The 13,232-nt window shown below is 50.3% G+C and overlaps 1 protein-coding gene across 4 annotated transcripts in view; it reads right to left on the bottom strand.

The window, feature by feature from the left end:
• cadm2b (cell adhesion molecule 2b) overlaps nt 1-13,232 on the bottom strand; it is a 767,796-nt gene that overhangs the window by 403,615 nt on the left and 350,949 nt on the right. For all 4 annotated transcript variants that reach the window (XM_086007323.1, XM_086007320.1, XM_086007321.1 and 1 more), the window contains exon 4: nt 7,471-7,608. In XM_086007323.1, coding sequence (XP_085863449.1) covers nt 7,471-7,608 — 138 coding nt within the window. The remainder of the gene's footprint in view (nt 1-7,470; nt 7,609-13,232) is intronic.

Here is a 13,232-nt window from a genome sequence, read left to right as displayed (position 1 = left end):
TTGAACACGAGGATGAGAATTTTAAAATGGAGGCATTAGCGGACCGGGGGCCAGTGTAGGTCAGTGAGGTGAAGTTTATGGAGGGTGGAATGTGGGAGGTCGGCCAGGAGGGCGTTGGAACAGATGCGACGCTGCATTCCTGACAGCCATGCAGCATTGTGGGTGCCCCAGTGTGCTGCACAGATAAAGCTGTAATTACCGAGGTTAATTCCACACAGTGACGTTAGCCCGCTCGAGGCCCTAGCTAACTCCTTTTTTGCATTTTGACGAGTTTTTCAGGTAAAAAGGAAAACTGCATAAGCTGGGAAGTTGAGATTAAAAAACCCCAGAAAGTGCCGTAAATCTAACAGCAGGTCTGTCAGCATTGCAGGGTGTTTGAGCAGAGCGGCCTAGCCCTGACAGACGCTGCACCATCTGATGCAACATTCCAGCACTCTCTGCCTTCAGTTGCTGAGATTTCGGGCAGTTAACAGCAGAACCTTAAACAACTCAGGAGTTGTGAACTTCTTTTCACCTTTGCCCGAACCAAAGCCACTCCACTAGATGACAGCACTGCTCCTGATTAACAGTTTCCAGTTCATGAAGAAGCTTGACACTGATCCTGGAGTTGTCCAATTCCTAAAACAGCCAAACGGTCCAATTGATCATCATCAGCATTCGTTCCACAGGCACGGGCCACGCTGCTGATGGAAGCCCAGCCACTGGGCGGGTCTGCTCACTTTTCTCTTTTAAATAAAAGACTTGACAAGAAATGGAACTAGAATTCTGAACGTGCCACAGTGTGTGTGACCCTGGTGTGTGAAGATTGTGGTCATTTAAAAAAATTTGTTCCTGGGATGTGGGCATCGCTGGCAAGGCCAGCATTTATTGCCCATCCCTAGTTGCCCTCGAGAAGGTGGTGGTGAGCCGCCTTCTTGAACTGCTGCAGTCCGTGTGGTGAAGGTGCTCCCACAGTGCTGTTAGGGAGGGAGTTCCAGGATTTTGACCCAGCGACGATGAAGGATCGGCCGATATATTTCCAAGTCAGGATGGCGTGGTGTGACTTGGAGGGGAACTTGGAGGTGGTGGTGTTCCCATGCGCCTGCTGCCCTCGTCCTTCTAGGTGGAAGAGGTCGCGGGTTTGGGAGGTGCTGCTGAAGAAGCCTTGGCGAGTTGCTGCAGTGCATCTTGTAGATGGTACACACTGCAGCCACGGTACGCCGGTGGTGGAGGGAGTGAATGTTTAAGGTGGTGGTTGGGGTGCCAATCAAACGTGTGTGTGTGTGTGTACAGGCAATTGTGTGTGTGTGTGTGAGTATATAAGTGTGTGTGTGTTTGTATATTATATATATATATCATATGTATGTGCATATATATGTGTTTGTGTGTGTGTTTGAGTTTGTGTGTCTGTGTGTTTGGTGTGTTTGTGTGTGTTTAGTGTGTGTGTGTTTGTGTCTGTGTTTGAGTGAGTGCCTGTGTTTGAGTGTGTTTGGTGTGTGTTTGAGTGTGTGTTTGGTGAGTTTGGTGTGTGTCTGTGTCTGTGTTTGGTGTGTGTGTGTGTTTGGTGTGTGTGTGTGTGTTTGAGTGTGTTTGGTGTGTGTGTGTGTTTGAGTGTGTTTGGTGTGTGTCTGTGTTTGGTGTGTGTGTGTGTGTTTGGTCTGTGTCTGTGTTTGGTGTGTGTCTGTGTTTGGTGTGTGTGTGTGTGTTTGAGTGTGTTTGGTGTGTGTCTGTGTGTTTGAGTGTGTTTGGTGCGTGTGTGTGTGTTTGAGTGTGTTTGGTGTGTGTCTGTGTTTGGTGTGTGTGTGTGTGTGTTTGGTGTGTGTGTGTGTGTTTGAGTGTGTTTGGTGTGTGTCTGTGTTGGTGTGTGTGTGTGTTTGGTGTGTGTGGTGTGTGTCTGTGTTTGGTGTGTGTGTGTGTGTTTGAGTGTGTTTGGTGTGTTTGGTGTGTGTGTGTGTTTGGTGTGTGTGTGTGCGTTTGAGTGTGTTTGGTGTGTGTGGTGTGTGTCTGTGTTTGGTGTGTGTGTGTGTTTGAGTGTGTTTGGTGTGTGTCTGTGTTTGGTGTGTGTGTGTGTGTCTGTGTTTGGTGTGTGTCTGTGTTTGGTGTGTGTGTGTGTTTGGTGTGTGTGTGTGTGTGTGTTGAGTGTGTTTGGTGTGTGTGTGTGTGTCTGTGTCTGTGTTTGGTGTGTGTTTGGTGTGTGTGTGTGTGTTTGAGTGTGTTTGGTGTGTGTGTGTGTTTGTGTGTGTTTGGTGTGTGTCTGTGTTTGGTGTGTGTGTGTGTGTTTGGTGTGTGTGTGTGTGTTTGAGTGTGTTTGGTGTGTGTCTGTATTTGGTGTGTGTGTGTGTTTGAGTGTGTTTGGTGTGTGTCTGTGTTTGGTTTGTGTGTATTTGTTTGAGTGTGTTTGGTGTGTGTGTGTGTGTTTGAGTGTGTTTGGTGTGTGTCTGTGTTTGGTGTGTGTGTGTGTTTGGTGTGTGTGTTTGAGTGTGTTTGGTGTGTGTGTGTGTCTGTGTCTGGTGTGTGTCTGTGTTTGGTGTGTGTCTGTGTTTGAGTGTGTTTGGTGTGTGTGTGTGTTTGGTGTGTGTGTGTGTGTGTTTGGTCTGTGTCTGTGTTTGGTGTGTGTCTGTGTTTGGTGTGTGTGTGTGTGTTTGAGTGTGTTTGGTGTGTGTCTGTGTGTTTGAGTGTGTTTGGTGTGTGTGTGTGTGTTTGAGTGTGTTTGGTGTGTGTCTGTGTTTGGTGTGTGTGTGTGTGTTTGGTGTGTGTCTGTGTTTGGTGTGTGTTTGTGTGTTTGGTGTGTGTGTGTGTGTTTGAGTGTGTTTGGTGTGTGTCTGTGTTGGTGTGTGTGTGTGTTTGGTGTGTGTGGTGTGTGTCTGTGTTTGGTGTGTGTGTGTGTGTTTGAGTGTGTTTGGTGTGTTTGGTGTGTGTGTGTGTTTGGTGTGTGTGTGTGTTTGAGTGTATTTGGTGTGTGTGGTGTGTGTCTGTGTTTGGTGTGTGTGTGTGTTTGAGTGTGTTTGGTGTGTGTCTGTGTTTGGTGTGTGTGTGTGTGTCTGTGTCTGTGTTTGGTGTGTGTCTGTGTTTGGTGTGTGTCTGTGTTTGGTGTGTTTGGTGTGTGTGTGTGTTTGGTGTGTGTGTGTGTGTGTTTGAGTGTGTTTGGTGTGTGTGTGTGTGTCTGTGTCTGTGTTTGGTGTGTGTTTGTGTGTGTGTGTGTGTTTGAGTGTGTTTGGTGTGTGTGTGTGTTTGTGTGTGTTTGGTGTGTGTCTGTGTTTGGTGTGTGTGTGTGTGTTTGAGTGTGTTTGGTGTGTGTGTGTGTGTTTGAGTGTGTTTGGTGTGTGTCTGTATTTGGTGTGTGTGTGTGTTTGGTGTGTGTCTGTGTTTGGTTTGTGTGTATTTGTTTGAGTGTGTTTGGTGTGTGTGTGTGTTTGAGTGTGTTTGGTGTGTGTCTGTGTTTGGTGTGTGTGTGTGTTTGGTGTGTGTGTTTGAGTGTGTTTGGTGTGTGTGTGTGTCTGTGTTTGGTGTGTGTCTGTGTTTGGTGTGTGTCTGTGTTTGGTGTGTGTGTGTGTTTGAGTGTGTTTGGTGTGTGTGTGTCTGTGTCTGTGTTTGGTGTGTGTCTGTGTTTGGTGTGTGTCTGTGTTTGGTGTGTGTCTGTGTTTGGTGTGTGTGTGTGTGTTTGAGTGTGTTTGGTGTGTTTGGTGTGTGTGTGTATTTGGTGTGTGTGTGTGTTTGGTGTGTGTGGTGTGTGTCTGTATTTGGTGTGTGTGTGTGTTTGAGTGTGTGTGTGTGTGTCTGTGTCTGTGTTTGGTGTGTGTCTGTGTTTGGTGTGTGTGTGTTTGGTGTGTGTCTGTGTTTGGTGTGTGTGTGTGTTTGAGTGTGTTTGGTGTGTGTGTGTGTGTTTGGTGTGTGTGTGTGTTTGAGTGTGTTTGGTGTGTGTCTGTGTTTGGTGTGTGTGTATGTGTTTGAGTGTGTTTGGTGTGTGTGTCTGTTTGAGTGTGTTTGGTGTGTGTCTGTGTTTGGTGTGTGTGTGTGTGTGTGTGTTGAGTGTGTGTGTGTGTCTGTGTTTGAGTGTGTGTGTGTGTTTGAGTGTGTTTGGTGTGTGTCTGTGTTTGGTGTGTGTGTGTGTGTGTGTTTGAGTGTGTGTGTGTGTGTCTGTGTTTGAGTGTGTGTGTGTGTTTGAGTGTGTGTGTGTGTGTGTCTGTGTTTGAGTGTGTGTGTGTTTGAGTGTGTTTGGTGTGTGTCTGTGTCTGTGTTTGGTGTGTGTGTGTGTGTGTGTTTGAGTGTGTTTGGTGTGTGTGTCTGTGTCTGTGTTTGGTGTGTGTGTGTGTGTTTGAGTGTGTTTGGTGTGTGTGTGAGTGTGTTTGGTGTGTGTCTGTGTTTGATGTGTGTGTGTGTGTGTTTGAGTGTGTGTGTGTGTGTCTGTGTTTGAGTGTGTGTGTGTGTTTGAGTGTGTTTGGTGTGTGTGTGTGTGTTTGAGTGTGTGTGTGTGTGTGTCTGTGTTTGAGTGTGTGTGTGTTTGAGTGTGTTTGGTGTGTGTCTGTGTCTGTGTTTGGTGTGTGTGTGTGTGTGTGTGTTTGAGTGTGTTTGGTGTGTGTGTCTGTGTCTGTGTTTGGTGTGTGTGTGTCTGTGTTTGGTGTGTGTCTGTGTTTGGTGTGTGTGTGTGTGTGTTTGAGTGTGTTTGGTGTGTGTGTGGTGTGTGTCTGTGTTTGGTGTGTGTGTGTGTGTTTGAGTGTGTTTGGTGTGTGTGTGTGTGTTTGAGTGTGTTTGGTGTGTGTGTTTGAGTGTGTTTGGTGTGTGTGTTTGAGTGTGTTTGGTGTGTGTGTGTGTGTTTGAGTGTGTTTGGTGTGTGTCTGTGTTTGAGTGTGTGTGTGTGTGTTTGAGTGTGTTTGGTGTGTGTGTGTGTGTTTGAGTGTGTTTGGTGTGTGTCTGTGTTTGAGTGTGTGTGTGTGTGTTTGAGTGTGTTTGGTGTGTGTGTGTGTGTTTGAGTGTGTTTGGTGTGTGTGTGTGTTTGAGTGTGTTTGGTGTGTGTGTTTGAGTGTGTTTGGTGTGTGTGTGTGTGTTTGAGTGTGTTTGGTGTGTGTCTGTGTTTGAGTGTGTGTGTGTGTGTTTGAGTGTGTTTGGTGTGTGTGTGTGTTTGAGTGTGTTTGGTGTGTGTCTGTGTTTGAGTGTGTGTGTGTGTGTTTGAGTGTGTTTGGTGTGTGTGTGTGTGTTTGAGTGTGTTTGGTGTGTGTGTCTGTGTCTGTGTTTGGTGTGTGTGTGTGTGTTTGAGTGTGTGTCTGTGTTTGGTGTGTGTTTGAGTGTGTTTGGTGTGTGTGGATATGATATATGCCACCAAGCCCTAGGTCTAGCCTGGTATTTTACAGGAGGGAAGTATGAGTCCTTAGCATTGCTTAGCAAGAAGTGAGAGCGAAGAGAAGTGCAGCATCACAAACCCTGCAGGGAGTAAATAAGGATCATTTATTTTGTTTTTAAGGCACAGTTTGAGTGACAGTTAAATCTAACTCGTCAGAAAGTGGCTCTTGCAGCTGCTGTGTGAGCCCAAAGCAATCAGTTTACAGACTCTCTCTGAGTTCTGACCTGCACTGTTTCCCAGATTGGCTTTTTAAAAGTGTTATTTGAGGTGGGTCGCTGTGGAACTGTGAGAGTGGGCTAACCACCAGTGGGAGCCACTAACTCGGTACTGATCGGGGCAGAACCCTCAGAACCCTGGCTGGAGGGGAGAAACTCAGGCAGGGCTCCTGCTCTTGATCATGACCCAGCTTGTGTGTGTGTGTGTGTGAGGGCAGGAGCGGGCTGCGATGCCTCCTTTGGTCGATTAGGCATACACCTCTCACTGTCGAGACCCACACTTGGAGAATGGGCCACCCAGATGGGATTTAGCAGGTCCAGCAGTATCACAACGTGCATCAGATTTTTTACATATTGTGTCTCAGGTTTCTTATCACCAAATTTGGAAAGTTATTCAGGAACCCCGAACCTGTAGCGCCACCTGACCGGTCACAGGGCTGAGCGCTCTGGCTGTGTGACTGGTCCTGGTTGGGCCGTGAGATGAGATTACTGAAGGCTGGCAATGCACGCAGAATCCGAGGTTGATATATGGTACATCAATATCAATAATATATGTTGTTCCTGCTTTATTACTTTCGATGGAACTCTGTGGAATAGAGCTCCAGCAACCTGGAACTTCAGGGAATTGAAGGAAATGCATGTCTTCAACTGACCCATACAACTTCAACCAAGTGCCTTTGCTCACGGAGTGGCTTGATATTATTGCTAGATATCAATTTTAATATTTTCATTAACCCCGGGAGAATGAGGAAATAACATACTTTTTCATAACCCAGAGAATTTTTTTTTTTAAAGCACTGAATTAAACTTCTGCTTCACATTACATTGACAATTTCTTTTATTAAATGGAAACCGAATTCAACAAAGCATTTTAGCAGGCAGCCCATCAGTAACCGTGACACCAGCCCATCGGGTATTCCAGTAACCGTGACACCAGCCCATCAGGTGTTCCAGTAACTGTGACACCAGCCCATCGGGTGTTCCAGTAACCGTGACACCAGCCCATCGGGTGTTCCAGTAACCGTGACACCAGCCCATCAGGTGTTCCAGTAACCGTGACACCAGCCCATCGGGTGTTCCAGTAACCGTGACACCAGCCCATCGGGTGTTCCAGTAACCGTGACACCAGCCTGTCAGGTGCTGCGGTAACCATGACACCAGTCCATCGGTTGCTGCGGTTACCGTGACACCAGGGCACCAGAGGAAGTATAACTTTCAGTTCCAGTCGCCTGTGAGGACAGAAATAACTGGTAAATAAGACGGAGACAGGATCCTCAACATCCCCTTCACGCAGCATCTCAATGAAGGGGTGGTACTGACGCTACTCGTGAGGTGTTGATAAGTTCGGCAATCCCACCCCTGTGACTCACAATGACAGCGTCAGTTCCCGAAGCAGCTGAGAAAAATTATAAAGGCTGCAAAAATGCCCCTACTGCGTCACATTTAACACAATGGGAGAGGATCCAGTATAGCTAATAGCGACAAGTAAGCAGGTGCGGGGTGCAGTGTGTTGGTGCTCCAGTGCTGGGATAGCAGGGGATGAAACTGGCCCCCGGCAGTAGCAGAGAACGGGCGATAGCGAATCAGCCGTTCGTTTTGCTCCCCGCCCGCCTGATTTTTCCCTTCCACAGAAGTCAATTGAAAAGAAATTCAGAGGTGGATTACCTCAGGCGGTCGATTGGCTGTCGCCCGTCATGCCCGCGGCTCCCCTTTGTCGAATTCTGACCGTGGCCTAGCCTGGGGGGTTGGGCAGGAACTAGCGGTCCTGCCCGTGACTGCACAGCGAGCAAGAGGAAATGCCCGGCTCACCCAACATACCTACTGGCAACTTGAGAGCCACGTTGGCCGAGGTCTGAGTGAACTCCCATCGCAAATGGAAAAGCGGAAGAACTATGCAAAGGAGTAGAACATTTTACCGGCGTACTTAAACAAGTTTACCTCGGATCTCGTTATCCCCCTTGAACCATCGGATGTGAGCCGCTGGCTTGCTTCCAATCGTGGTGCAGGTCAGTTCCACCAAGTCTCCTTCATTGACTGGTCCTTTGAAACCACTTATTACGGGAGTCTGAGGAACACCTGAAGAGAATCAAACAGTTCTATTATACTCTCTTGCAGCTATTATCATCCTTGTGTATTACTAATTATAATACAATTCCTGCCTGAAAGGGCGGTGGAAGCAGATTCAATAGTAACTTTCAGAACGGAATCGGATAAATACTTGAAGAGAAAAAATCTGCAGGGCTACGGGGAGCGAGCAGGGGGAGTGGGATTAATTGGAGAGCTCTACCAAATAGCCGGCACAGGCACGATGGGCCGCATGGCCTCCTTCCGTGCTGTAAGATTGATGCGGTGAATTCAGCAGCCTTGATGGAGTTGGCTTGATTTACGGCCAATTAATTGGATAACTGTTGACTGTAACTGCAGCCTGTGGTCTCTGTGTTTGTATGTTGAAATGTTCAGCTGGAAGTATGAATGCTGTGCTGGTTTAATCTTTACAGCATTATGCATGGATGAGAATTGTTGGACACTTCTTAAAACTGCTGTCACCTTTAATTAACTTAACAGTAGACAAAAAGAAGAAAAGAAATAAAACAGCATCATTTGAGCGCTGAATGCTCCAGTTACTGAGGGCTGGGGGATTCGACACCTTAACGACCCAGGGCAAGGTCGTGCCAGCTTTAGTGAGGATTGTACCACGGAACCAAGTGGGAGCGATATTGGCCAACGAGCCTGCCCCTCTGTCTCCAATCATGGGACCTGGAGTTTCCTCCTTGAGTAAGCCTCAAAAATGCGCCCCTGAAAACAGGCCGTGCCCCCCGAGTCTCGGACACGAGTCTCCTCCGATTGCGTCGGTTCGCGGGTCTCTCGACATCGCCACCAGATTTTAGGCACAGCAGAAAAGAAAGTCATTCTTCTGAACTTTTAATAGCGATTTTTGTTTTTAAATATTTATCCTCACTGAGATTTCTGTGTTTTCTGTTTCTTTTAATGTATTTTTAGGGCATAAATATGTCACATTAAAAATGGAAAAGCTTTCCCTGACAGCAGACTGCTGAACATGCTGTGCCTGATGGGCCGCACTGATGGTGAAATGAGGTGAAACTTTACATTTCATACTTAAAGCAGAAATCTCCCGGTGTGGGTTCGGAGTTTCCTCGGCCCCGATTGTTTACGCTGATTTACGACCATCTTAACCGGGCGTATTCTAATGAGATTGGGGGGGTAACTCGGGGGTAACATGACATCGGCAAAATGGGTGCAATCTTAGGTGCAACATCCGATTTGCACCCACGGAGTTGCCTCCAGGCCTTAATACCCTCAGGGCAACGAGGGACAGCAAATAAAGACGGCCCCCCCTCGTCAGTGCCACTAACATCACAGCAACAAATAATAAAACGTAAAGGAGAAAAGAAAGTTGAATTTATATCGCGTCATTTTTTATACATTCCTGGGATGTGGGCGTCACTGGCAAGGCCGGCATTTATTGCCCATCCTTAGTTGCCCTTGAGAAGGTGGTGGTGAGCCGCCTTCTTGAACCGCTGCAGTCCATGTGGTGAAGGTTCTCCCACAGTGCTGTTAGGGGGGACGTTCCAGGATTTTGACCCAGCGACAATGAAGGAACGGCCGATATATTTCCAAGTCAGGATAGTGTGTGACTTGGAGGGGAACTTGGAGGTGGTGGCGTTCCCATGCGCCTGCTGCCCCTGTCCTAGGCGGTAGAGGTCGCGGGTTTGGGAGGTGCTGCCGAAGAAGCCTTGGCGAGTTGCTGCAGTGCATCTTGTAGATGGTCCACACTGCAGCCACGGTGCACCAGTGGTGCAGGGAGTGAATGTTTCACAACCTCAGGGTGTCCTTAAGCACTTCTCAGCCAATGAAGTACTTTTTGAAGTGTAGTCACAGTTGTAATGTAGTAAATGCAACAACCAATTTGTGCACAGCAAGCTTCTACAAACGGCAATGCAATAATGACCACATCACCTGTTTTTGTGATGTTAGTTGAGAAATATGTATTGGCCAGGACACCGAGGAGAACACTTCACAATAATGCCATGGAATCTTTTACCTCCACCTTAGAGGGCAGACGGGGCCTCCGTTTAACGTCTCATCCAAAGATGGCAACTCCCTCAGTACTGCCCCTCTGACAGTGCAGCACTCCCTCAGTACTGCCCCTCCAACAGTGCAGCACTCCCTCAGTACTGCCCCTCCAACAGTGCAGCACTCCCTCAGTACTGCCCCTCTGACAGTGCAGCACTCCCTCAGTACTGCCCCTCCAACAGTGCAGCACTCCCTCAGTACTGACCCTCCAACAGTGCAGCACTCCCTCAGTACTGCCCCTCCAACAGTGCAGCACTCCCTCAGTACTGCCCCTCTGACAGTGCAGCACTCCCTCAGTACTGCCCCTCCAACAGTGCAGCACTCCCTCAGTACTGCCCCTCCAACAGTGCAGCACTCCCTCAGTACTGCCCCTCCAACAGTGCAGCGCTCCCTCAGTACTGCCCCTCCGACAGTGCAGTGCTCCCTCAGTACTGCACCTCCGACAGTGCAGCACTCCCTCAGTACTGCCCCTCCGACAGTGCAGCACTCCCTCAGTACTGCCCCTCCAACAGTGCAGCACTCCCTCAGTGCTGCCTCTCCGACAGTGCAGCGCTCCCTCAGTACTGCAACTCCGACAGTGCAGCGCTCCCTCAGTACTGACCCTCCGACAGTGTGGAGCTCCTTCAGTACTGCAACTCCGACAGTGCAGCGCTCCCACAGTACTGACCCTCTGACAGTGTGGAGCTCCCTCAGTACTGCCCCTCTGACAGTGCAGCTCGCCCTCAGTACTGCACCTCCGACAGTGCGGCACTCCCTCAGTATGACCCTCTGACAGTGCAGCGCTCCCTCAGTACTGCCCCTCCGACAGTGCAATGCTCCCTCAGTATGACCCTCTGACAGTGCAGCGCTCCCTCAGTACTGCCCCTCCGACAGTGCAATGCTCCCTCAGTACTGCCCCTCCGACAATGCAGCGCTCCCTCAGTACTGACCCTCTGACAGTGCAGCGCTCCCTCAGTACTGACCCTCCGACAGTGCAGTGCTCCCTCAGTACTGACCCTCCGACAATGCAGCGCTCCCTCAGTACTGACCCTCCGACAGTGCAGTGCTCCCACAGTACTGACCCTCCGACAATGCAGCGCTCCCTCAGTACTGACCCTCTGACAGTGCAGCGCTCCCTCAGTACTGACCCTCTGACAGTGCGGTGCTCCCTCAGTACTGTCCCTCTGACAGTGCGGAGCTCCCTCAGTACTGCCCCTCCGACAGTGCGGAGCTCCCTCAGTACTGACCCTCCGACAGTGCAGCATTCCCTCAGTACTTCCTCTCCGACAGTGCAGAACTCCCTCAATACTGACCCTCCGACAGTGCGGAGCTCCCTCAGTACTGACCCTCCGACAGTGCAGCATTCCCTCAGTACTTCCTCTCCGACAGTGCAGAACTCCCTCAATACTGACCCTCCGACAGTGCGGAGCTCCCTCAGTACTGACACTCCGACAGTGCGGAGCTCCCTCAGTATTGCCCCTCCGACAGTGCGGCACTCCCTCAGTACTGACCCTCCGACAGTGCGGCACTCCCTCAGTACTGACCCTCCGACAGTGCAGCGCTCCCTCAGTACTGCCCCTCCGATAGTGCAGTGCTCCCTCAGTACTGCCCCTCCAACAGTGCAGTGCTCCCTCAGTACTGCCCCTCCGACAGTGCAGTGCTCCCTCAGTACTGCCCCTCCGACAGTGCAGCACTCCCTCAGTACTGCCCCTCCAACAGTGCAGCACTCCCCCAGTGCTGCCTCTCCGACAGTGCAGCGCTCCCTCAGTACTGCAACTCCGACAGTGCAGCGCTCCCTCAGTACTGACCCTCCGACAGTGTGGAGCTCCTTCAGTACTGCAACTCCGACAGTGCAGCGCTCCCACAGTACTGACCCTCTGACAGTGTGGAGCTCCCTCAGTACTGCCCCTCTGACAGTGCAGCTCGCCCTCAGTACTGCACCTCCGACAGTGCGGCACTCCCTCAGTATGACCCTCTGACAGTGCAGCGCTCCCTCAGTACTGCCCCTCCGACAGTGCAATGCTCCCTCAGTATGACCCTCTGACAGTGCAGCGCTCCCTCAGTACTGCCCCTCCGACAGTGCAATGCTCCCTCAGTATGACCCTCTGACAGTGCAGCTCGCCCTCAGTACTGCACCTCCGACAGTGCGGCACTCCCTCAGTACTGCCCCTCCGACAGTGCGGCACTCCCTCAGTACTGACCCTCCGACAGTGCCGCACTCCCTCAGTACTGCCCCTCCGACAGTGCAGCGCTCCCTCAGTACTGCCCCTCCGACAGTGCAGCGCTCCCTCAGTACTGACCCTCTGACAGTGCAGTGCTCCCTCAGTACTGACCCTCCGACAGTGCAGCGCTCCCTCAGTACTGACCCTCTGACAGTGCAGCGCTCCCTCAGTACTGCCCCTCCGACAGTGCGGAGCTCCCTCAGTACTGACCCTCCGACAGTGCAGCGTTCCCTCAGTACTTCCTCTCCGACAGTGCAGAACTCCCTCAATACTGACCCTCCGACAGTGCGGAGCTCCCTCAGTACTGACACTCCGACAGTGCGGAGCTCCCTCAGTATTGCCCCTCCGACAGTGCGGCACTCCCTCAGTACTGACCCTCCGACAGTGCGGCACTCCCTCAGTACTGACCCTCCGACAGTGCAGCGCTCCCTCAGTACTGCCCCTCCGACAGTGCAGTGCTCCCTCAGTACTGCCCCTCCGATAGTGCAGCGTCCCTCAGTACTGCCCCTCCGACAGTGCAGTGCTCCCTCAGTACTGCCCCTCCGACAGTGCGGAGCTCCCTCAGTACTGCCCCTCCGACAGTGCAGCGTTCCCTCAGTACTGCCCCTCCGACAGTGCAGAGCTCCCTCAGTACTGCCCCTCCGACAGTGCGGAGCTCCCTCAGTACTGCCCCTCCGACAGTGCGGAGCTCCCTCAGTACTGTTCCTCCGACAGTGAGGAGCTCCCTCAGTACTGCCCCTCTGAGACACTGCCATTAGAGGCTTCCGTAGACACGATGCTCAAAGAGCCACACAGTGACCACTTCATACATCCGATACGAAGATTGCACCATGTCGACCTGTGTTGTAGTTACTTTGTCTCCTGTACTCTGCTGTGTTTATTAGGTAGGGACCCCTCTGTAAACAAGCTTTCAAGCTTAACAAAAATATCCTGTGTAAATATAATAAATAAGCTAAGCTATCACAACTATGCTTGAATGCATGTATCATATGCTCAACTCTACTATCTCCAGGGTATTCCAAAAGTTGACAAGCCTGAAGCTAGATTTTGTCGAGCGTGAGCGGGGTGTGTTGGCCGAGTATCCTGCAATACCAGCACATTGTTTTCTATGACAGACTGAATGTGGATCTTAGAGTCGCTCTTGGTCCGAGCAGATCCGTGTGAAAGTCTGTCTGACTAGTTGCTGACACCTCCAGGAGTTCCTCCTCATTCAGTAACAGACTCAAGGACATGAATCTTTTGTTCTTTTTCCTCTTTGGCACAATGAGTACTTCAAATTGTCTTAAAATCATGCATGACCAACTCAACACTTCCCATTGTGCTTTATATACTCAGCAAGAGAATCCTCTCCAGTAATTCTCCAGTCACAGGTATTCACTGACTTTAATTGTACACCAATAAAAT

This window comes from Somniosus microcephalus, chromosome 14, assembly GCF_052327205.1.
Source record: "Somniosus microcephalus isolate GS21.2 chromosome 14, FLI_Smic_1.0, whole genome shotgun sequence".
Lineage (NCBI taxonomy): Eukaryota > Metazoa > Chordata > Chondrichthyes > Squaliformes > Somniosidae > Somniosus > Somniosus microcephalus.
Note: the sequence above shows the minus strand (reverse complement) of the source record. Positions and strands in the feature narration are given on the sequence as shown.